The sequence below is a fragment of the Nelumbo nucifera genome, chromosome 8 (genome assembly GCF_055504915.1).
Source record: "Nelumbo nucifera cultivar China Antique chromosome 8, China Antique-T2T, whole genome shotgun sequence".
Classification (NCBI taxonomy): domain Eukaryota; kingdom Viridiplantae; phylum Streptophyta; class Magnoliopsida; order Proteales; family Nelumbonaceae; genus Nelumbo; species Nelumbo nucifera.
In genome coordinates, this window is record NC_142656.1 from 26,320,380 (window position 1) to 26,344,340 (window position 23,961).

Consider the following 23,961-nt stretch of genomic DNA (forward strand, 5'->3'; position numbering starts at 1 on the left):
TGTGAATTGTTAAAGCATTGTAGAAACAATTATCCTTTGAGCAATAAAAGATCTTCTGTTCCTTTTAATATTGTGCATTTTGATATGTGAGGACCTTACCACTTACCCTCCATGGGTGGCTACAAATATTTTATCCCGTTTATTGATGACTTTTCTCGGTTCACTTGGATATTCCTGATGAAATCCCGTGATGAAGTTCCAAGACTTGTAAAACAATTCCATGAATTTGTTCTAACCCAATTTGATACCAGGATTAAAATCTTCAGATCTAACAATGCAAAAGAATACTTTAAGAAAAACCTATCTTGCTATCTTTCTGACATGGGGGTTATTCATCAAAGCTCATGTGCTAGGACCCCAGAACAGAATGGGGTTGCTGAGAGGAAAAACAGGCATATTGTTGAAGTTGCAAGAAGTATCTTATTTACCTCACATGTTCCTACCAGGTTTTGGGTTGATGCTGTTCTTACTGCTACCTACCTTATAAACCGTATGCCATCCAGGGTCACTCTTCTTCATCCGGACAAGGACCTTTTTCCTGTTCTTATTCGTGTCTTTGGCTGCACTTGTTATGTACATGTTCCAAGTGTCCAAAGGCATAAATTTGAACCCAAAGCTCAAAAGTGTATATTCCTTGGTTATTCCCCCACACAGAAGGGTTAGTGTTGTTTTGACCCAAAGTCTGGCAATCGGTATGTCTCAATGGATGTCACCTTTGATGAGCTTTCCCCCTTTTATGGTTCCTTTCCAGAAAGACATTGTCCACAGGGGGAGGATTTGTCACAGGTGTTTGCTCTTCCTCTTCCTGTCCCTGTTGAGTCTCTTGATGTGTCTGCTTCTCCTTCAAATGTATCAAGGGTGGATCAGTTGTTCCATTCTCTTTGTCCCAGTACTCTACCTCCTCGTCCTATCCTCAATCCAAAGGTCTATCAAAGGCAAAGATCCAGAAATGTGTAGGTTGTTTCTCCTACAACACATGAGCCTCATACACTTCCAGTCACAGAAGAGACAACAAGTACTGTTTCAGCACCTTTGGATTCATCATTCCCTGACCTTGATATTCCCATTGCTGTTAGGAAAGGAAAACGGAAGTGCACTGCACACTGCATTTTCAAACACCTTTCTTACAGTTCGCTTTCACCTTCATACTTTGCCTATCTCTCTTTTGTTGCTTCTCATCTATTCCCAGGTCTGTATCAGAAGCTCTTAAGATTCCAGAATGGAGGGATGCTATGAGATCTGAAATCGATGCCCTACACAAGAATGACACATGGGAAGTGGTGGATTTGCCTGAAGGGAAGGATCCAGTTGGTTGCAAGTGGTTCTTTACTATCAAATACCGAGCTGATGGCACCATTGAAAGGTACAAGGCTAGGCTGGTTGCAAAAGGCTATACACAGACATATGGGATTGATTATTTAGAGACCTTTGCACCTGTTGCCAAGATGACATCTGTGAGGGTTCTTTTATCTTTAGCTGTTCACTTTGACTGGCCCCTTTATCAATTGGATGTGAAGAATGCATTTTTGAATGGTGAATTACATGAGGAGGTTTATATGTCTCTTCCTCCAGGGATGTATGGAACTGATATGAAAGGTAATGATGTTTCAGGAAACATTGATGACAGAAGATCTACTTCTGGGTATTGCAGAGACAATCCAATCATACTCTTTTTCTGAAGAGGAGTGGACCTCTGGCAGTATACCTCATTGTGTATGTAGATGATATTGTAGTGACTGGTAATGATGTTTCAGGAATTCATGATCTAAAATCTTTTCTCCATACAGAGTTTGAGATTAAAGATTTGGGGGAATTGAGATACTTTCTTGGCATAGAAGTGGCTCGATCTAAGGATGAGATTCTTATCTCCCAAAGGAAGTATGTTCTTGACTTGCTCTCTGAAACTGGAAAGATGGGTGCTAGACCAGTTGCTACTCCTATTGATATGAGTCATCAACTCTCAGCCTTAGAAGGGACATTGTTAGAAGACAAAGGAATCTTTCAGAGACTTCTTGGGAAACTTTTGTACCTATGCTTGACTCGGCCAGATATTGCATATGCAGTCAGTTGCATTAGCCAATTCATGCATGCTCCCCGAGACACTCATATGGCAGCACTAGAGAGAATCCTATGTTATTTGAAGGTCTCCCCAGGAAAGGGTATTCTGTTTGCCAAGCATGGTCATATGAAACTTGAAGCCTACACCGATGTTGACTGGGCTGGAAACATTGATGACAGAAGATCTACTTCTGGGTATTGCAGCTTGGTGGCTGGTAATGTGGTTTCTTGGAGAAGCAAGAAACAATCGGTTGTTGCTCGGTCTTCTATTGAAGCAGAATACAGGGCCATGGCACATGGAGTTTCTGAATTATTATGGCTAAAATCTTTGATGGAAGAACTTGGAGTTGACTATGACAAGCCAATGATGTCGTACTGTGATAATCAGGCTGCCATCAACATTGCTCACAACCCAGTGCAACATGATAGAACCAAGCATATTGAAGTTGATCGACACTTTATTAGGGAAAGGGTCTCTTCGGGTGAAGTGTGTCTTCCTTTCATCACATCTGAAGGACAGTTGGCAGATTTTCTCACCAAAGGCATTCCCAAGGCAAAACTTCTACATGATACCAGCAAGCTTGGCATGATTGACATCTATGCTTAGCTTGAGGGGGAGTGTAGATAGGTTGTTTAATCTTTATTGTTATTTATGTTTTTCTGTAATGGGCCTTATTCTGGGCCCATCCTGTCTATATTAAGTTCTTTGTAAATTCTTGCCCAGCTAAGGGCCTCCTTGTAATTATTCAAATATATCTTAATAAAATAGTGTTGGGGTGCTAAGAGAGAGAAGGTTCGAAACTCTCATTCTCAGACCCTCGTTGCCGAACTCTCAGCTCTCCTCTCTTCAGTTTTTCTTCAACCTTGTTTATTCAGATTCTTCAAATTGATTTAAGATAGTCCAGAATTGATTCCCAAAAGAAACTCTAGTCCTTTAGTGCATCAAAAACCGGTGGGCCATCATTCAATCCAATAATAGGTATCCAATGTCAGCACAGGTGCCTTTCTCATCTCTAGACTGCCTTTTGAATTGGCTTCAAGACTTCTTCTATTCCTTTCTCCTCCATAAGATTTGAGACTCCACTATATTGAGGCTTTTCTCTCAAACTTGACCTGCACTACAGCTGAATTGTCAAGTTGACAAACCAAATACAGATCAGATCAAACTGTGAAAGAATCAAAATTACAAGGATTCAACTCCAGAGTACCCCATAAATTCTCTAACAGATCAAAATTACAATGTTTTTTCCTTGTCCTTGAAAACCCTTCTGCTTCTTTCTTTCCAGATGGACCAGCATACTGTGAATGGGATATAGCTCCACAGAATTTTAGCTTTCTTACTTCCTCTGATCTTCGGCCATTTGGAGAAAATCTCTGATGGAACCAAAGGATGAAATGCATTCTCTCCAAACAGGTAGGAGAAGAACTTCCAAATAGAATTTGCCACACTACATGAGAACAAATGCAGAACTGTTTCTTCCTCCCGGTTGCACATATAACAGCAGTTGTTAACTGTAAGCCTCTGGATTTCAAGTGATCTGAGGTTAGGATACTGTCATGTGCCACCAGCAGTTCGCTACAAATGCATCTCATTTTGTTTTATATATTTTTTTATCAGAATGAACAGGCTTATTAATAATTGAGTTAATGATTACAATTACAAACAGAGCTGAGACTGAAGACCCACCCATCCATATGTTGTATTTAACCTTCTATAATGCTGCCCAGAAATATTGTTCCCTATGGACCCCTTGTTTAGCCAAGGAATCTGCCATCCCATTAGCGGTTCTCTTAACCCATCTGAATGTTGCACCAACTTCCCTTGCTAGCTTCTCAATTTCCCTTGAAGTTTGCCTATAAATCCAAGTTACTGAGTTGTTTCTGCACATCCAAGAGATGACCATATTCAAGTCCCCCTCCTACATGCTGCAGTTCAATTTGCTTAGCTAACCTTAGGCCTTGTAGTAATGCCAATACTTCAGCCTTCAAGGAATCAGCATAACCAATTGATCCTGAAAATGAAGCCACCACCTTGCCTTGTGCATTCCTAAATACACCCTCAATCCCTGATGGTCCCAGATTTCCAATTGAGCTTCCATCAAAATTCCTCTTTACCCTATTATTTCCTGAAGGCTTCCACTCCATTATAATTCTCTTTAATTGTGAAGGAACTTGCCACTTATCCCCATGCCCACAATATGTCATCCATGGAGTACTCCTTGAAGGCCTCTATTATAACATCAGGCCTTGTAGCTAACCTCATTTTGTTTTATACTATTAATACAATACCTTACTTTAAAAAAAAAGGTCTCTGCAATGTTTTTAAGACCAAATCCATATTAATTTTGAAGGCATGGCCGTTCATAATTTTTATAGATTAAGGAGCACTAAACAGGTTAAGAGAATTAAAACAAGTCAAAAACCACTGACCAGGGGACCCTGGCCTACACTGAATTTCATGGTTTAATTCTCTTAACCTGTTAACTTGTCCATTCTTGAAAACATCCATCCAAATGTTGGATGGAATCTCCATCCTTTTTAACTTGTCCATTCTTGAAAACCATCCCTACTAATGATTTGAATGCTTTCATCTTCAGTGGTATAGCAACTAGCAAAGCCCCAAAATTTTCCAATTAAATTATGTGAAACAACTTGCCCTCTAACCAAAACCATCCCTACCATGTTGCTGGAAAGACATGATGCTAGAAGAGATTTGACCAATCAGAACCTCTGTGAATTTTGGTAAATACCACCTGATTGGTTACCACTTTTGTGATACTGGTTGATTGGTTACATTACAAGTTTTTCCTGTATAATGTATTGCCGGTATCATAGTTGAACCCTTCCATCAATACTGTCCTCCAAAGAGAGGTTTTGTTCCTTTTGAGGCTTCTATAATCACTTACCTAAGAGGGTATTGGTTATTGGTCTTAATTGGAAAATATCTAGTATTTTACTGTTTGATTTTTGTATCAATGTGGCTTTTGTGTTACTATTTTGATCCAAGATACTTTTTTATTGACCTTTGTTTTCTATTTGATTACAGACAGATGGTTTAACCATTATTACAGAGGATGACTGGAAATTCTTTTGTGAAGAGTGGAACTGTACTGAGGAGAAAGGTATATCTGCCAAAATTGAGTTCCCTAACTGTGTGTCAAACAAATTACCTGGGTCTTGCAAAGATGTACCAGTTTTAGATGAACATCTGAGCATATCTCTTGATGAAGCAAATGATGAAGCTGAATCCAGTCTTCCTATTATTAAGACTATTCCAGAGGTAATTCTGAAAGTCTACAATAAATGTAAATGATTGATATCATTTTAGTGAAAATGGTGGTTTTCTATTTGTACTTGTTTTAAAGCAATAGAGGATGACTGTAAATTCTTTTGTGAAGAGTGGAACTGTGCTGAGGAGAAAGGTATATCTGCCAAAATTGAGTTCCCTAACTGTGTGTCAAACAAATTACCTGGGTCTTGCAAAGATGTACCAGTTTTAGACGAACATCTGAGCATGCCTCTTGATGAAGCAAGTGATGAAGCTGAATCCAGTCTTCCTATTATTAAGACTTCCAGAGGTAATGCTGAAAGTCCACAATATGATGATTGTATTGCTTTAAAACAAGTACAAATGGAAAACCACCATTTTCACTAAAATGATATCAATCATTTACATCTAGTAGTTTGGATTGATTTATCTATAGATAATTGGGCGATTTCACTATCTTGAATTGGACATTGTTTCTGATAACTTTAGAAGATCTCAGTGATTACTTATATTTCCTGTGCCAGTGGATGTTAGTTTTATCACTTGGATGTCCTAAACAACTGAAAAATTAATGTGGTTTTACCTTGTCTGCTTGTTCCTGATTCTCAAATCCTGCATGGTTTGGTAGATATGCGAGAATTGCATAGGAGAAAGAGAAAGCTGTGAGCTAATGCGGAAACTTAGTTATTGTAATGAGAACATATGTGTATACCTTGTACGTGGTAAGGAAGCTCCAAGATCAATTTTAGAAGCTTCTGCTACTTTTGTTGATTCAGATCGTCGGACCTCCAAACGATCACGGAAAACACCTTTTGGCAACTCTGTAAATTTGAAGGTTTCTGGGTCCACATCAATCTACCAGTTGAAAATGATGATATGGGAATCCTTAGGGGTAGGTTTTTTTTCCTTTTTTTCGGATAAAATAGCAATTGTTATTATTCGTGATTTTATTTTCTAATCATCAATTTCATATGAAATTGTGGTGAGAAAACAGGTAAGTATATGGCCAAAAATATTCATAATGCTTTGCTTATTGATATGATGTTTAAGTATTTATTTGTTGATTGATCTAGGTATTGTATGCTGAAAATGGAACATTTAAGTTTTTAATAGTTGCAATCCTTAAGATAGTTTCAGTTCAAGCCCTTTTAGTTTCTCTTACTAAAGCATCACTAACTCTAAGAATTAAATGGGTAAGTATAAGCATAACTTAACATTTTTTTTGAGAATAGGTAAATTATGATTTCATTAAGAGAAATAGCAGAATTTGTGAGCAAACGTGGGTTCAGAAGCAGTGGTGATCAATGCTGCAGTAGGCTTCTTTAAAGAGTTGTCTGTCCATAATGTATTTAGAAATGATACTTTTTCATCTTCTTTTTTGAGGGTGGATTTTTTTGGGGGTATATAGTGGGTTGTCTTGCACAGTTTTGTCTTTGTTCAAAGGACCTTGATCAGTGTTGTATCAATATACTATACTTTGCCTTTTTCACAAAAAAAAAAAGGAATTGCAATATGACCTTGATCAGTGTTGTATCAATATACTACAACTAGAGGCTGTACACAGGGAGAATAATACAAGAAACTAATCCACTATCCTATCAGCACTTACAATATACATATCAAAAAGGGACTTGCAATATGAACTGATGAGTGGTGACCAAGAAAACAATTTGCCCACAATTTTTTGCCACACATCCTCCAGTTGGCTGCCTTTGTTCTGAAAAATTCTAGAGTTCCTCTCCTGCCATAAAGTCCACTACACTACTCTGGGGATCATTTGCAAATACCCTTTCCTCTTTTTTCAGATCTTGTAGATGTTGTCAACTTAGTTTAAACCAGAGAAGAACTAGGAATGAAAGGGTGTGTTCTCTTGAATCACATGCCCAAAAATGATTAACTTATATAATAAAGAGTACAAGGTTATGGAAAGGACAGCTGTGCCCTTCTCATACATGAAAGAATAAAACAAAAAATAGTGTATATAAGTTACAACATAAAAGTGTGGTCCCAAGAGCCAAAAAAGGAAAGAAGATGTAAGAGACATAAATCAGTCTCTACACCTTAGAAGACAAAAAGCCATCACGAAACAAAGACTCAAGTTTATTTGCATAGGAGTGACCAAGTTGCCTATGCCACAAGTGCCATACATTATTTTTGCAAATAATTTCAGTACTAGGGGTAGTAGTATGTAGTAAGCAAACAGGTTGTGGATGAAGGACCTGATGTATTTTCAAATTCCAAGGCAAATAGCCGACCCAATCTACGCCCCTTCCCTTTCACTGTCCTAGTGCGCTAGTCCTGTATCAAACAACCATCATGGGAAAAAGGAAACAATGTTACCATTCCTCAACTAGCTGATCGATTGAGATCAAATTTGTTGTAAGTTTAGGAACGAAGAAAGTTTTAGGTAGATGAAAGCAAGAATTGACAGATGTGGTCAAAGACAAATCATAGCAACCAACAATGTACAATTTCTCTCATTGGCATTAATAATATGTTTATTCAAAGATTTGGGTTTAACGGATTGACTAGTGTGTGCCCCTGTCATATGGTTAGAGGCCCCATAATCAATGATCCATAAGTGACTAGGAGAGGAGCAATAATAGAATGACTCACCCGAAAGGCTGATGGCTAAAAATGCAGAGGAAATAGCTAAGGATACTAGCTGCCACATTCTTTCTTCTGTAAGAGTTCCAGAATTTTCATCCATTCCTGTTGAAGTTGTACTCCTTGTATCTGCACCTTCAATTGTTGTTTGGAAAGCCTTACGTTGACTCGTCTTAAAACTTGAACCATTCCCCTTTGCTGGCCGGGTAGGACATTCAGGAATAATATGCCTATGTTGTTTGCAGTAAGTACAAAAATTTTTCTTCCGACAGTATGAGATAACATGTCCATATTCCTTGCATTCATAACATTGTACTCGGGACAAGTCCTTCTCGGGCTTGGATTTGTTTATCAGAAAGGCTCTCTGTTCCGGAATTAGATTCCGATCTCAAGGTCGATTGAGTAATGAGTCTAGTTTCCTCCTTGAGAAGCTCCCCCAAAACTGTGTCAAGTGTGGGAGGAGTGCCCCTACTGAGAATGTTGGACCTTACAATTTCATAATTAGGTCATAGATGCATCAGAAAATGCATGTTCTTCCTCCTATCAAAATGTTCTTTCAGATTTTTGATGCAACAAGCAGAAGTGCTTTCACCCATGTGAACTAATTCATATTTCGTCCACAAATTCACAAAGCCAACATAGTACTCTTGTATTTTCTTCTCACCCTGACTATAAGAAAAAAATCTGTCTCAATTTGATACTGATGAGAGATGTTGGACTATTGGTATACCTTTTCCATATAGGTGAACATCTCTCTAGCAGTTCGATAACTTCTCATTGGAATAGCAATCTCAGTTTCAACGGAGCCAAGAAGCCAAGACACTACTTTGGCATTATTGATCATCCACTGTTTCAGCCCCTTGGAATCAGATTCATCAGGTTGTTTTGTGGAAACATCCACAAATCCCCATAGGCCATTTCCCTCAACATAGAACTGTAAATGGAATTTCCAGAAGGCATAGTTTGTCCCTTTGAACTTTACTGGTAGAATATCCCTTTTCTCCATGGCCATTTCAGCAATGAATAAACAAAAAAACTAAGAAAGTAGAGCAGCCGAAGGTCCAAAAGAAACCAAAACTTGATGGAATATGTGTGTCTAATCAGACACCACAAGGAGGAAGCAAAACCCAATAAAAAAACAGCCACGCAAAGTTTTCAAACTGAACCAGAACTAAAATATAGATCTATATAAATCTGACCTGGGCGACTTCAGATCTGAAGTTTCAGTGTTTGAAGTAGCTGAGAAAGAGAAGAAACACTATAGCTGATGGTGACCTTCCAGAGAAAGAACAGCAGAGATGTACTGATCAGTACAGCAACCTATGAGATCCAAAGTTGAAGTAGATGGGTCAATTTCACAGGCCTAAACAGATTTCAATCAAGAACAGGTTGAAAAAACCGGCTTTGATACCATGTTAACTTGGTTCAAATCAGGGAAGAAGAACTAGGAATGAAAGGGTGTGTTCTCTTTTTTTTTTTGATAATTGAAAGGGTGTGTTCTCTTGAATCACACACCCAGAAATGATCAATTTATATAATAAAGAGTACAAGGTTATGGAAAGGACAGCTGTGCCCTTCTCTTATAAGAAAGGATAAAACAAAAAATAGTGTACATAAGTTACAATATAAAAGAGTGGTCCCAAGAGCCAAAAAAGGAAAGATGTAAGAGACATAAATCAGTCTCTACAGATGTCACTGTTTCAAGAAGCTCTCCATTGATGCTGGGCAACGACCCTTCAAGGCAAACAACCCTTGGGCCTTGGTGATGGGGATCTGACTATGCATTATAAGGCCTATTCTCGTAAGAAGGCCAACAAACAGGTTCTGATTTGGCGTGGAGAAGACTCTTGGGAATTGGACTGATCTGTTCAGGGGTATTTTCGTCAATTTGATCAGCCCAATGTGGACTTGGGCTATAGCATCTTGTTCCTATAGCTTAGTAGTGTTTGTCTTTCAATTTTCAGTTTATTTGCATTAGTAGATAGAAAGTTATAGTGTTTCTTGATGCACAAGACAAAGAGTGGCACTTTTTGTAATTATGGTGAACAGTGTTCCGGGCCACACAAGTCACTCTATAAATAGATGTATTCTCTTCCTTTTGAGGCTAATGAACAAATGAAGATTTCTTATGAGCTCTCTTGCTGTATGGAGTGATTCCTACAAACCCTAGAGTGATTCTAGGACCCCTTGGCGTGATTCCTTGGGATTTCTCTCTTTTCTCTTGGAGCAAGTGAATAGTAGGAGGTTTGGTATTCAAGTTGGGGAGGCAGCAGCACGTAAAAGTTTAGATGAGGGTAAAGTCACTAGACCTACATCTCATAATGTGGTTGTAGTAAAGTCTAATGGTTCCAAGTATCAGGGAGCTGATAACAAGGGGAAGAACATCATGATTGATGCTAATAAAAGGGGAACAACAGAAAATATTTGTTTCAAGTGTGGTGGAAAGGGCCACTATGCATTTCAATGCCCTAATAAAAATCTACACATAGGGTGTGAGAAGGACAAGTGGAAGATGATGGAGGCCTTGGTGAAGAGTACACAGGGTCTGAACATGAAGAAGGAGATGACAGCAATCTTGTTGGAGTTGTTAGACGCATTTTAGCATCCTCTAAAGAAGAAAAGAAAGAAGATTGGCTTCGTACAGCGATCTTCCTCACCTTTGTCAAGAGCGGAGACAAGCTTTGCAAGATAATAATTGATGGTGGTAGCAGCATGAATGTGGTTTCTGCAACAACTGTTGAAAGGCTCAATCTAGTTGCACAATCTCATCCTCAACCATACAAGATTGCTTGGTTAAACAATATGACACTTCAGGTAGAACAAAGAGCTCTTGTTTCTATTTCCTATGGGTCTTATGTTGATGATATTTGGTGTGATGTTGTTCCTATGAATGTTACACATATTCTATTAGGCCGACCATGGCTTTACGATAGGGATGTATACCATTGTGGGAAAGAGAATACATATTACTTTCTATTTAATAGAAAGAGAATTGTTATGAAACCTATGTCACCTGATGAGATTAAGAAGCGAACTAAGACCCCTCAAAAGGCAGCTTCAGCCAAAAAACAAGTAGTTGAACAAAAGAAGCAACCTCTTTTGCTGTCCAAGAAGCAATTTGAGGAGGAAAGCAAAGAATCAGGCCTTGTTTATGCCCTAATAGTGAAAGAAGTGAATAAACCAGCACATGCCCTTATTTCAAAGGTGCCAAAAGAAGTTGAAGACTTGCTGGCTGATTTTTCAGATTTGATCCCAGAAGAGTTGCCTGATGAATTACCACCTCTACGTGATGTCCAACATGCAATAGACTTGATTCCTGGGTCTCAACTACCTAATTTGCCTGCACACCGGATACATGCTGAGTTGAAGAGGCAAGTGGATCGACTTCATTAGAGAGAGTCTCAGCTCATGTGTTGTATCGGCTCTACTCACTCCCAAGAAGGATGGCTCATGGAGGATGTGCGTTGATAGCAGAGCGGTCAACAAGATTACAATCAAGTACTGGTTCCCTATTCCATGCTTAGATGACATGTTGGATATGATGAGCGGAGCTACAATTTTCTCTAAGATTGACCTTAGAAGCGGATATCACCAAATTAGGATTCGACTTGGAGATGAATGGAAAACCGCTTTTAAGACAAAGGATGACCTCTATGAGTGGCTGGTTATGCCTTTTGGCTTAACTAATGCTCCTAGCACTTTCATGGAGTTATGACTCAGGTACTTCGTCCTTTTATTGGTCGTTTCTTGGTTGTTTACTTTGATGACATTCTTATATATAGTCGTACTCTTGATGATCATTTTGCCCATTTACGTCAAGTGATGAGAATTTTACGCCAGGAAAAGCTCTACATCAACTTAAAGAAGTGCTCTTTCATGACACCTACTGTTATCTTTTTAGGATTTGTTATATCCTCTGAAGGTGTTAAGGCTGATCCTAACAAGGTGAAAGCTATACTTGGTTGGCCCACTCCCACTAACATCCATGAAGTGAGAAGCTTTCATGGATTGGCTACTTTTTATAGGCGTTTCATAAGGAATTTCAGCACTATTATGGCACCAATTACAAAAGCTATGAAAAAGGGGGAATTTGTTTGGTCTAAGGTTGCAACTAAAGCCTTTGAGATTATCAAGCAAAGGATGACTGAGACCCCAGTGTTACATTTGCCCAACTTTTCAAAAATCTTTGAGGTGTTTCGTGATGCTTCCCAAGTTGGAATAGGTGGTGTGCTTATGCAAGAAGGACATCCTATTAGCTTTTCACAGTGAAAAACTTAATGAAGCTAGACAAAAGTACTCTACATATGACAAAGAATTCTATGCTGTTGTGCAATGTCTTTGACATTGGCGTCATTATTTAATTTCCCAAGAGTTTGTTTTGTATTCACATCATGAGGCACTCAAATATCTCAAATCTCAGAAGCATCTTAGTAGTCGACATTAGAAATGGGTTGAATTTTTAGCAGAATATAACTTTGTGATTAAGCATACAGCTGGTGCTGAGAATCGAGTAGCCGATGCATTGAGCCGAGTGGTGTATATACTTCATTCTATGTTTGTACAGGTTGTGGGGTTCGATCATTTGAAGAAAGATTATAATAGTTGCAAGGATTTCAGCATCATTTATAGTTCTTTACAAGTTGGACAACAATCTGAATATCTTGGCTTTTCTACCCATGATGGTTATTTGTTCAAGGGAACTGTCTTGTGTGTTCCTAACACTTCATTACGTGATTATGTTATATGGGAGTTACATGCAGGTGGAATTGCTGGGCATTTTGGTCGGGACAAGACCATTGCTATGGTAGAAGATCGCTTTTATTGGCCTAGCCTTAAGGCTGATGTTGATCGTGTGATCAAACAATGCAAAATTTTTCAATTGGCAAAAGGGAGAGAAAAATACAGGGTTGTGCACCCCTTTATGAATTCCACATGAGCCTTGGCAAGATCTCTCTATGGATTTTGTCCTAGGTCTGCCCAAGACAATAAGGGGTCATGATTCAATTTATGTTGTGGTAGATAGGTTCTCAAAAATGGTCCACTTTATTCCTTGCGGTAAGACCTCAGATGCCTCACATGTGGCAAGTCTATTCTTTAGGGAAATTGTTCGTTTACATGGTGTTCCTATTACTATTGTTTCTGATCATGATGCTAAGTTTATGAGTTACTTTTGGAAGACACTTTGGAAACTCCTCAATACAAAGCTGAAGTTCTCATCTTCTTTCCATCCTCAGACTGATGGCCAAACTGAGGTAGTTAATAGGAGCCTCGGTGATTTGCTATGTTGCTTACTTGGTGACCATACTTCCAGGTGGGATCCCATCCTATCTATTGCTGAATTTGCTTACAACAGTTCAGTTAACAGGTCAACTGGAAGAAGTCCCTTTGAGATAGTTATTGGAATTCAGCCTAAGAGGCCTATTGATTTAGTGTCTTTGCCACAAGAAGCCAGGACTAGCATAGAGGCTGAAGGTTTTGCTTGCCACATGAGAGAAATCCATGATGAAGTTAGGCGCAAGATTGCTCTTAGCAATGATGCATACAAAGCCAAAGCTGATTTACATAGGCGCCTAGCTGATTTTCAGGAGGGTGATATGGTTATGGTGCATATACGTCCTGAACGCTTTCCTAAGGTCTTTTATAAGAAGCTTCACTCCAAGAATGCAGGTCCATATAAGATCACTAAGAAAATCAGTTCTAATGCTTATGTCCTAGAGCTGCCAAGTGAAATGGGAATTAGCCCAATCTTCAATGTTGAAGACCTAAGTGCATATCATGGCCATAGTGATTGTCCCATAGTCCGATTTACTAAGCTACCTTTGGTTCCACCTACTAATGTGCCTGAAGACATCCTTGATGAGAAGTTGATTTCTACAGTAAGTGGGGGTTATCAAAAGTTTCTTGTAAAGTGGAAGAATCTACCTCTTTCAGAATGTTCATGGATTACAGTTGAAGATTTGTATCATCTTAATCCAGAACTTTATGAGCAATATCATGCCTTTGACTTGCCGGGGTCGAGTTCTTTCAAGTCGGGGAGAGATAATGGGGATCGGTCTATGCATTATAAGGCCTATTCTCGTAAGAAGAAGACCAACAAACAGGTTCTGATTTGGCGTGGAGAAGACTCTTGGGAATTGGACTGATCTGTTCAGGGGTATTTTCGTCATTTTGACCAGCCCAGTGTGGACTTGGGCTATAGAATCTTGTTCCTATAGCTTAGTAGTGCTTGTCTTTCAATTTTCAGTTTATTTGCATTAGTAGATAGAAAGTTATTGTGTTTCTTGATGCACAAGACAAAGAGTGGCATTTTTTGTAATTATGGTGAACAGTGTTCCGGGCCACACAAGTCACTCTATAAATAGATGCATTCTCTTCCTTTTGAGGCGAATGAACAAATGAAGATTTCTTAAGAGCTCTCTTGCTGTATGGAGTGATTCCTACAAACCCTAGAGTGATTCTAGGACCCCTTGGAGTGATTCCTTGGGATTTCTCTCTCTTTTCTCTTTCTCTACCCTCTACTCTCTCTTCCTCTTTCTTTCTGTCTTGTGTTAGTTTGTTCCAGCCCTACTGCATCACTTGGGAGCCTACTTCTCCTTAGCTTTGTTGGGAGGTGTTGCCTCAACACCTCTCTAGGTTGTATTTGCTTTTTCTTTTTTACTTATCAAAAAAAGTTTACAATGTAATAACAACACATTCTGTAGAATCAATTCCCACACCTCTATTCAAGAGACTACCCTTAGCTGAGATCTTATTAAAATAGGTAGACCGGATGAAGGCGGCAAATTTTGAATGAATGTATTTGTACCAGATTAGGCTCATAGGGTACTCCTGGTCTTGTTTCCTAGTCAGCTTGTTGTAAAAGGAACTAACATAAAACTCCCCATCCTTCCCACCTAGCCAGTCTTCTATCATCTCTGATAGGGTAAGTATGAGTACTAAAAAGCTTTTGCAACAAACAAGGAAAAGGTCAATAATCAATACCTTGACATGAGAGATGTACAAAGAAAGGGCCATGTAAACAAAAGTAGCTCCAAACAATTAAAATGGCAATGTATGTGCACTATACAAAATATCCCTTCCCAACCAAATCTAGCTAAACTATCTGCGAAGTGCCAACTGATTCGGCTCTCTAGGAATCCATCTGAAGCTACAGTTCAATGTGTAGGAGATGTTGTGGATTCTAAGTAGAAGGTGAGATAGCTTCCACGGGGTGGATTCCCTATACTTGGCCCAATTTATAGCATTCTTGGAGTCTCCTAAAATCATCGGGTCACTAATCTGCTGCTGATTAGCAATCCGTACTGCTTATGGTACTTTGTATGAAACTGTAATCTTGAGTGTCCTTAGTTTCTATACCAAAGCCTTATTTGGTATAAAAGGTATTTTTCTGGAAATTACTTCTAGTAGTTGGGTTGTCTAGTTGAATTGAAATATGTAACTTGTACAATTTTTATGTTATTTTTAGAGGTTTCTTTAAGGTCTCTAGTGTTTTTGGCACATTATGAAAGATCCATTGAAAAGAAAGTTATAGAAGGAAGAAACAGAAAACAAACTACAAAGAAGAAAATTTGACCACTTCATAGTTTGGATGTATATATTAAATTTGGTTGAATGTTGGCTCTGGGCTTCTAGCTTCTGAAGAATTGTATGCATATCAAAAGGGTGCCCTGTTAAGAAATTTGTCATTGACCATCCCATTGTCTGGATGCAGCTTTTAACAAAGCTGCATTACTTTCCTCTCATCATGAATCTTTAACTTTTATTGCAGCAAGCTGGATTTTTTCATCCCATATTGACTTGATATTCAGACCACAAAACTATTAATTCAGGATAGAATTCTTTTTTCCTTTCATCTTGGGAATGCATGGTTGTTTCATATGCAATTAGAAAGTTTCTAGAAAATGTTATATTGCTGACAAAGTTCTCAAGTTAACTACAAATCTCCAATATCCAATAAACAAATTTCACATTATTAAATCCAATGGTCACATTTTTTTAAACCTTATCTGCATTCAATAATGTTTCCTCTGCAGTGGATCCAGCTTCGCAAAAATCAATTCTCCCTTCACGGCAGGGAAGATATTTTGGACAACATAGATGGGTTAATTCAAAAAATTCCAAATGGAAAGGATATTTAAAGAGGGGATCCAAATGGAAAGGATATATAAAGAGGGCTGTTAATGGACTTCAAAAATTCAAAAGTCCAGTTTTAAAAAAAAAAAAAATCCAAAAAGGACTTCAAAAGTCCAATACCCAATTTGGCACCGACTCCTACTATCCCAGATTTGGATGTTAGAATTTCGATCTGATTAATAATTGGGTCAGATGCAGATTTAACTCCATCTGATCCGATTAAAAGTTATTTTATGTATATACTTGTGTATTTATATGGATATTATTTACAATTATATAAAGTTATAACTGATAAGTTTAATATTTTATATTTATATACATTTATTATACATGTATAAGCTAAAAGTATTTTTTTTTATTTTTTTTTGCCATTTAAGCACAATAAGTTGAATGTGGATTAAATCCGATCTGAGTTTGACATTTCAGATTTGGATTCAAAGGTTCAATAATTTGATCGGATGCGGATGTAGCTGAATCCGGTCCGATTACAGCCCTACTTGGGATGATTGGGGTGCTTGGCACTTTATCATTCTTGTAAATATATCCAATTCTTTTCTCAAATCAATAAAGTTACATGCTACTAATAAAAAAACATGTTACTAATTACTAGTGAACGATGGTTGCTGGTCGCTATGAAACCCAGGGAATTACCCTAGTGTACAACATTTTTACCTTTTAGTTAGAAGAAAAAACTCATCATCTAGGTGACACCTAGGCATCTAGGCAACAAGGTGCCCCCTGTTGCCTTGATAGCTATGATGTTAATGCAACTGCTGCAGTTTGACTTAAATGGAATTTGTGGAATCAGACCCCAGAATGATTTCTCTACATTCCTTGGCAATCTTACCATTTTGTTTCACTTCCTTTTTGAACCCAGATTTTGTGCCCTTTGGTCTATTTTATATGGTATGGAAAGTTAATAATTTTATTTCCCTCTTAAGACCTTATTGACTTGGTAATATCTCCAGGTTGTCAAGGAGAATCAGATACTTCATAAAGGTTCCAGGGTTATTGATGGGGAATCAGCTACTTTAGCTGACATGAATATATTTTCTGGTGATGTCCTGTGGGTGACAGATTCAGAAGTCCATGAGAATCGTGATATTGCTGGTAAGTTTGAATGTCAAGCAAATCAACATTTGGGAAGGTTATGGTGTTTGTTTTTCCTTTTTTTTTTGTAAGTGTGTAACTAGTTGTTTATTAATGTCATATTAGGATGGAGAGAATCCATCTTTGCCCATGTTATGTTACACATTTGTGTAAGCGGTGGGGACTGACTACAAGACTATCCATTTGATGGGATCTGGACCTTCTTGGTTCAGAACCTCATGTATAGAATGGGGCGGTAAAATTGTTTTTCCTGGATGTGTCAATATACTTGCTTAATGTTAAGCTTTTGCAGATGAGCTCTCGGAAGGGAAAATGGTGGTAGAGCAAACAGAGGCAGGATTTCGAGGAACTCTTTTGACATCAAATATCACAACTCAGGTCATTTAAGAAGAATGTTCCTGTTCTGTCTTCTTTTGGTTTACATTGGAAGAGACGAGTCTGGCTGTAACATCCAACTCTTTTTAGTTATTGATACAGGAAAAGTAGTCTCTTAAAGCTTCAACCTGATACATGGAGGTCAGATGGCATTTTCTTTTCCTAATTTTCTCGTGGTTTCATAGAGCTTGGTGTCTGATAGGCATTCTTCATCTTAGCATAGTCAGTTCACAGTTGAATAAGGGCCAAAGAATGATATGTGTGGCTTGTGGGTGGACATTACTATGCTGAGCTGCATAGTTGTAAAGGCGTCCAGGCAATTCTAGGCAACAGTGGGGCGCCTAGGTGATAAGCATTTTATTGAATAAAATTAGCAACTCTCCTTATTAATAAAATTAAGTTTCCTCTCAAAAATGGCAAATCGTCATTATCTAAAAGACAATAGTGTTTTAAATATTTATTTTCCAATATTTTCAAAAATAATACTGATGTAATAGTTATTTTATAGAGCAATATCATATCAAATTATCTACTAAAGAAGGTTATAATTTTATATGATAAAATTTTAAGATAGAGAGTAAATAAAATAGGGAAGGAACAAGGGTGGAGCTGCTGTTTCATTTAACATTAGAGAGAGAGAGAGAGAATAGAAAAACAAAAGAAAAAGAAAACTCCCTTGGATCTTTTAAAATCCCTTTCTTTTTTCTCTTCTAAAATCCCTTGGATCTTTTAAATTTCAATAGCAAAACTTCAAAACAAAGCATAGATGATTGATATAGTATATAATAAAGCGCCTGGTTTGTGGTTTTTGTTGCCTACTGCCTACTGGGGGTGCTTATTGTCTAAATGTGTCTTGTTTCTATAAGTCAAGGTGGTCAGGCCATGCACCCAACCAAGGGTGCCTAGGTGATCCCTTGACAACCATGCTGATCTGGTACTGGAAGTGAGCACAGTTAGACATAATGAGTTTAAGGATTTGTAAAAACTAGGTTTCATTTGAGAAGGGTCAGCATAGATTGTAGGTAGAATGTAATTGGGTGGGTTAGGTTTTATAAGAGACTAAATAAAGAAAATCTTTCCTGACTTGGTGGAACTCACTCTATTTTCATCTTTATCAGTATTTCCTATTATAAAATTATGAAAGTTGAAATAATTTAATTATTTGGAAGTCAATGAATTCTAAGCTCAGATAGAAGATGTGGTACTTGTGGTTGCCATATCTGCAAAATTTGCTGACATGTCCGAAGAAATTTCCCATTATCTATCAATGGGATTTCGAATTTTTGATAATTATATAATTTAGATGAAAAAGTTGCTTGCCTTTTCTTGTCATTGTATCCTATATGGCTGCATATGCACCGTCTTTTTTGATCTTGCATTGCTCATTATATATGGTTAGTTTTACACTATCATTTTCTGCAAGTCCACAGTGAGGTTTTATTATTTGTAATGCTTCCATCAGGTTGAAATTTTATAGCATTAAAATATTCCTTTAAATAAAAAATGTAAACCTTGGAGGAACCACCATGCAAACTCTAGTGACATTAGATGTCTATTGAATAAACAGTAAACAAGAGAGAAATGGGAAAAAGGATTGTGAAGAACTATTAGAACTTCTGGGGTTTAAGAGGTGAAACAAGCCCAGGCTCAACAATGCCAATTGATATTTAATTCATTTCGTTACCTGTTTGGTTGGCCCAATTTATTTGAAATTACCAGAAACCATGTACAAAAACGACTTAATGTAAACTAACTGTAGTTCACTCCCACCACTATAGAACCCATGGCCAAGCCCCATATAAGGCATAAAATGACTTAGAAAGCCTCTACACAGAAGAATAAAGACAGAAGCTCAAGACAATGGGAATATTTTGATGACAAGTTTGTCATTTGCAATGCTCACAATCCTATTTGCATGACTTCGCCAAGCACATTGAATAGATAAAGTATAAAAACTTTCATTTGGGAAAGTTGATGTGAAGTTGGTATGCTTGACTTTTGTGAAAAGTCAAGGCACCCAGGGCCTCCGGGCCTGTTGGGCCTATTCTGTTGCTCACTAACTTCAATTGGTCATCTTTGTTTAACTCCATGGTCATCTTGGCCCAGTCACATAGAACTGGGCCCAACTGCCGCAGCCAAGCCACCCCTAAAACATCAGCCAATGCTCACAATCCTATTTGCATGACTGCGCCAAGCACATTGAATAGATAAAGTATAAAAACTTTCATTTGGGAAAGTTGATGTGAAGTTGGTATGCTTGACTTTTGTGAAAAGTCAAGGCACCCAGGGCCTCCGGGCCTGTTGGGCCTATTCTGTGGCTCACTAACTTCAATTGGTCATCTTTGTTTAACTCCATGGTCATCTTGGCCCAGTCACATAGAACTGGGCCCAACTGCCGCAGCCAAGCCACCCCTAAAACATCAGCCCCAGTGAAGGAAAATGGGTATAGGATACAATGTGAATTTGGTCTTGGATTCATATTGGCATCCTTTTACACATCCCTTCACACGGCAGCCTGTTCCCATCCGCAACATGAACCTTGAATGCAGGTCCATCATAAATGACCAACTCCATCCGTTGAGCTAGGTCCTTGTTGATGAAGTTTAACGAACTACCATTGTCAATGAGGATGGTCAGGGTTTGGCCTTTCAACCCTTGTAGTTTGGAATGACTCAAGCCCTGTGAGGGCTTATAGTGAAATGCCAAGGGCCCCCAGTCTTGTTAATTGGTCTAATTCTTTGTCCGGGGTCATTAGGTCTGAAACCTCCTCCGAACGCTCTGGCTCTTCCATTTGGTTCCAAAGACAAAAGCAAATCATTTGGTGGTTACAAGAATATTCCTCTCTAACGGGCCCCGGCAAGTTAGTACTTGACCTTAGGAAAATATCCTCCCTACGGTCTTGACAGTTCAGACATTCTGATAAGGCCTTCTAGAATATTCTAGGTCACTTGTCATTTCAGGCCCAATTGGAGTCCTCCAGGCTGAAATTATGGCTGTTCTAGAAGGTGCAAAAAGGGCTAAGGAGCTAAACATTAGTGGATTGGTCATTGAATTGATGGAGATTCAAAACTGGTAATAGGCTGGCTAGAAAAGGAGGATGATGGCGTGTAGAGTTGCATAAATGAAAGAAAAAGTTTTAAGTAGATGACTCGGGATATGGAAGTGAGGTTGCAGTTGGCCAAAAGGTGTGCTAACTCTTTTTCAAATGCATTTGCCAAAGAAGGGATGGGAAAGAATCAAATGTTTTGGACTTTGTTGTAATTTTATCATTTCCTTTGGGTACCTGTTTTTTCTTTCTTTTCCTTAATAAATTAGTTCTGTTTATAAAACAAATCATGAATGGTTGAAGAAGCTAATCATTTCCAGTGTTGTTGCCTGATTTTTTGGGATTTTCAATGAAGGTATCAGTCTCGTTTGATCTTCCTAGAGTTTGTTGCCTAAAAATTAGAGGAAATCAGACATCAACCCAAAACCACTTTGTGACATTCATATGTAGCATCATACTATGAGCAACTTCAACAAGATGTTGGTTATTTTGTTGTGGTGTTCTATCACTAGAGCTTTAATGAAGAGACCTGCTAGAAGGAAAGAAATCAGGGAGATCACGGCTGAAGTATTCTTTGGCATTATCTCCACGTATACCTTTGATAGTCGTCAACAAAACTAATAAAGTATTTATGCCCACATTTAGTAGGTATAGTCACAGGCTCCCAAAGAACACAGAATGTGGAAAGGCAAAATGGATCTTTTATTTTTTGGAGGAAAAGTTGTTCTATATGCTTACTTAATAGACGTGTAACATTTCAAATCTGTGACAAACATATTTATATTATATAACTTGGAAATTAAAATTTTAGAGACTCAAATGAGAAGTAACCTAGTATGCCACAAATGAACTTAACTCATTTGATTGACCCTAGGGAAGGGAGATGGATCCTTGACCAACAATGGTGGAAAAATATCCATATGTCGATCGCACTTTATCCCTACTAGAGAGGAGAGTATAAGATGGAACAAGTTAGACTTACCTGTCATATGGGTGAGTAGAGGTCCCTGAGTCAATAATCCAAGGGGGAGTCAGGAGCTGGGGTAGACACATGAAATGCAAAACTTTTACCTGATGTAGATGCAAAGGAGGTAGGTGTAGGAACCATGTTATTTATTTGTTGAAGAGTCCTACCATACAGGTCTAGGTGATCACGGAAAGAGTTAATATCCTCCTTAGAGTTAGAACTAGACGGATGCTCTTGGGAAATACCAATAGTCAAGCTATTATTCTGAGATTCTTGAGAGGCCACATTTGTTAAATTATACTTCTTCTGAGTAGGTTTCTTAGTAGAATCTTGATTCTTAGCTGCCCATTTAGGCTTCCCAGTTAACTCTCAAGAAGTGTCCTTATCATGTGGCAATGTGTACACCATAGTTTATATTTATCATCATCTTTCATAGATCCACTTTTCTTTGCTCCAAAACTACCTCCAGCTAAAGCAATTGTCTGCCCCCCTTTAGAAGAATTGATCAAGCTCCTTTCAAACTGGACTAGAGCATACAGCTGAACTGAGGGAAGTTCACTACTTAACGAAGGGGCTCATATATGAAGCTTTAGCATTTTCATCACTCTTCCAATCAATGCTTTGATAATGGCCTAGCTCCTTCTAGACAGAGGTAAGAGTTGAGTAATATGCAGATGACTCGGCTTGAAGTTAAGAAATTTGTGCAGTCTCTGTTCAGACTTCAGTATAAGTTGCCTTAGCTTGTTCCCAGATTTCACAACCTGTATATGTTCACATGAAATTCTTTCTTATCCGGGGCATCACCGTATTATTCTTTTGATCCCACTGGTTATCTCTTTAACGATCACATTTCCTCCTTATATATCTTTCATTGCTTAGCATCCTTAATAGGCCAAATTTACATGCTTGTTTGCTATCCATTAACTGAGGCATAAGAGATAAGACTAACATGGTAGAACTTACATGTGAGGTAGTCCCAATGACCAGGTGAACCTAACTTGTCCAGACAACTCCATTTATTTTCTTTATGGCATTTTCACTTTGAAGGCAATATATTTTAGATTAAAAATTAGGATATCCTAGATTATTGATTAATGGGTAGGACTTGCACTTCGTGTGGGTAGGTTCTATAAAATAGGTGTTGCTCACCTTTTAAGTACTTTGGACTGATAAATTCAATATGGATTGTGAACCAGTAACAGTTGTTTCTCCTGAGAATGTCTGTCCAGTGGGTTTAATTTTACATCTGCTGCAGTTTCACATTTGCAATTTCTTTTAGCATACAGAATTTGCAGAGTTCTAATTCTAACTTAAGACCAAATCTTCGATATTATTGTATTGCTATAATAACCATCTCTTCTTTGGTATTCCAAACGTTTTCTAACTCTGCATGGTATACAGTGAACAGGACAGAAGGCACAATTTTTGCTGATATATCTATCCTTCTGTGGCATGGGATCTGGAACACAGTATACTTCACATGTAGTTGGTAAGGCCCTGCTTCTATATTCTGAGAAAGAATATATAAATGCTGCAGCCTGGATACAAGGCATGGGTTTCTTGAACTAGCTAGCTGATATTATGGTTCCAGATCACTTGTTTTCTTTGCCACAGCCCCACAGTATAGTGCAGCATTTCTTTAATGTTAAATTTCTGTTTTGTTTTTGCAGGTGGTCTTCCTTCATTTTTTGGTTCTGGGTGTTTTTTTTTTTTTGAGAAGTTGCTTATTAACGGGATGTTCCCATACTAGTTCCCAACAACCACTCCTCCAACCCCACTGGATTTATTGCCCTTTGAAAGGGGAAAATAACTATAAGAAAGCTATGTCATATAAAGTTGTTTCTTTTAATTTAGTATCCTGATAGTCAAGAAACATAAATTCCAATCCTTCGTTTGTTAACTAGCAGTAACCAGTGTTACGCATCATGCATAGGTTGGTATCATGGTAGTGTGGGAAAGTGGGGAGTGACTTTAGTAAATCCAACAAACATATTATAAGCAAAAATTCAGCCCAATAGTACTGTGTTTCTTCTAAGCTTTTAATTTGCTCGCATAGAGATGGTGCAACTATTTACGATTACCACAGGCAGTTGGATGATCATTGTCTTGTTTCAAGTATATAAACAGAAGTGTGTGGTGACATGAAAACCCTTGTCACTTGAATGCGAGGACGGTAAAATAGAAGATACGATGATTACGATCCCCTCAATAATATCTGCCCATAACCCATAATATTTTCGGAGAAGTACGGACAACAGGCCCACTGCAGATTTTTGATTTTTAATGCAAAAGCTATAAATATTTATAATGTCAACAACCCATTCTATGCACCAACGCCCGCCCGTGAATTGTCATCAATTCCGAGTTGGCACCTATCCCAACAGTATTTTAGGCCTA

At 38.2% G+C, this 23,961-nt stretch overlaps 1 protein-coding gene across 7 annotated transcripts in view; it reads left to right on the plus strand.

Annotated features, from left to right (window-relative positions):
- The window catches only part of UBP26 (ubiquitin-specific protease 26), an 85,603-nt gene extending 62,133 nt beyond the window's left edge, over positions 1 to 23,470 (plus strand). For 4 of the 7 annotated variants that reach the window (XM_088892743.1, XM_010270136.3, XM_010270135.3 and 1 more), the window contains 7 exons: positions 5,105 to 5,338; positions 5,955 to 6,218; positions 17,035 to 17,176; positions 17,469 to 17,554; positions 17,642 to 17,692; positions 22,966 to 23,053; positions 23,235 to 23,470. In XM_088892743.1, the coding sequence (XP_088748869.1) occupies positions 5,105 to 5,338; positions 5,955 to 6,218; positions 17,035 to 17,176; positions 17,469 to 17,554; positions 17,642 to 17,662 (747 nt within the window). In that variant the 3' untranslated portion in view covers positions 17,663 to 17,692; positions 22,966 to 23,053; positions 23,235 to 23,470. Of the gene's footprint in view, positions 1 to 5,104; positions 5,339 to 5,456; positions 5,637 to 5,954; positions 6,219 to 17,034; positions 17,177 to 17,468; positions 17,555 to 17,641; positions 17,693 to 22,965; positions 23,054 to 23,234 lie in introns of those variants that run through there. The other 3 variants (XM_010270137.3, XM_019199116.2, XM_010270139.3) reach the window with 3 other exon arrangements.
- Positions 23,471 to 23,961: the final 491 nt, after the last annotated feature.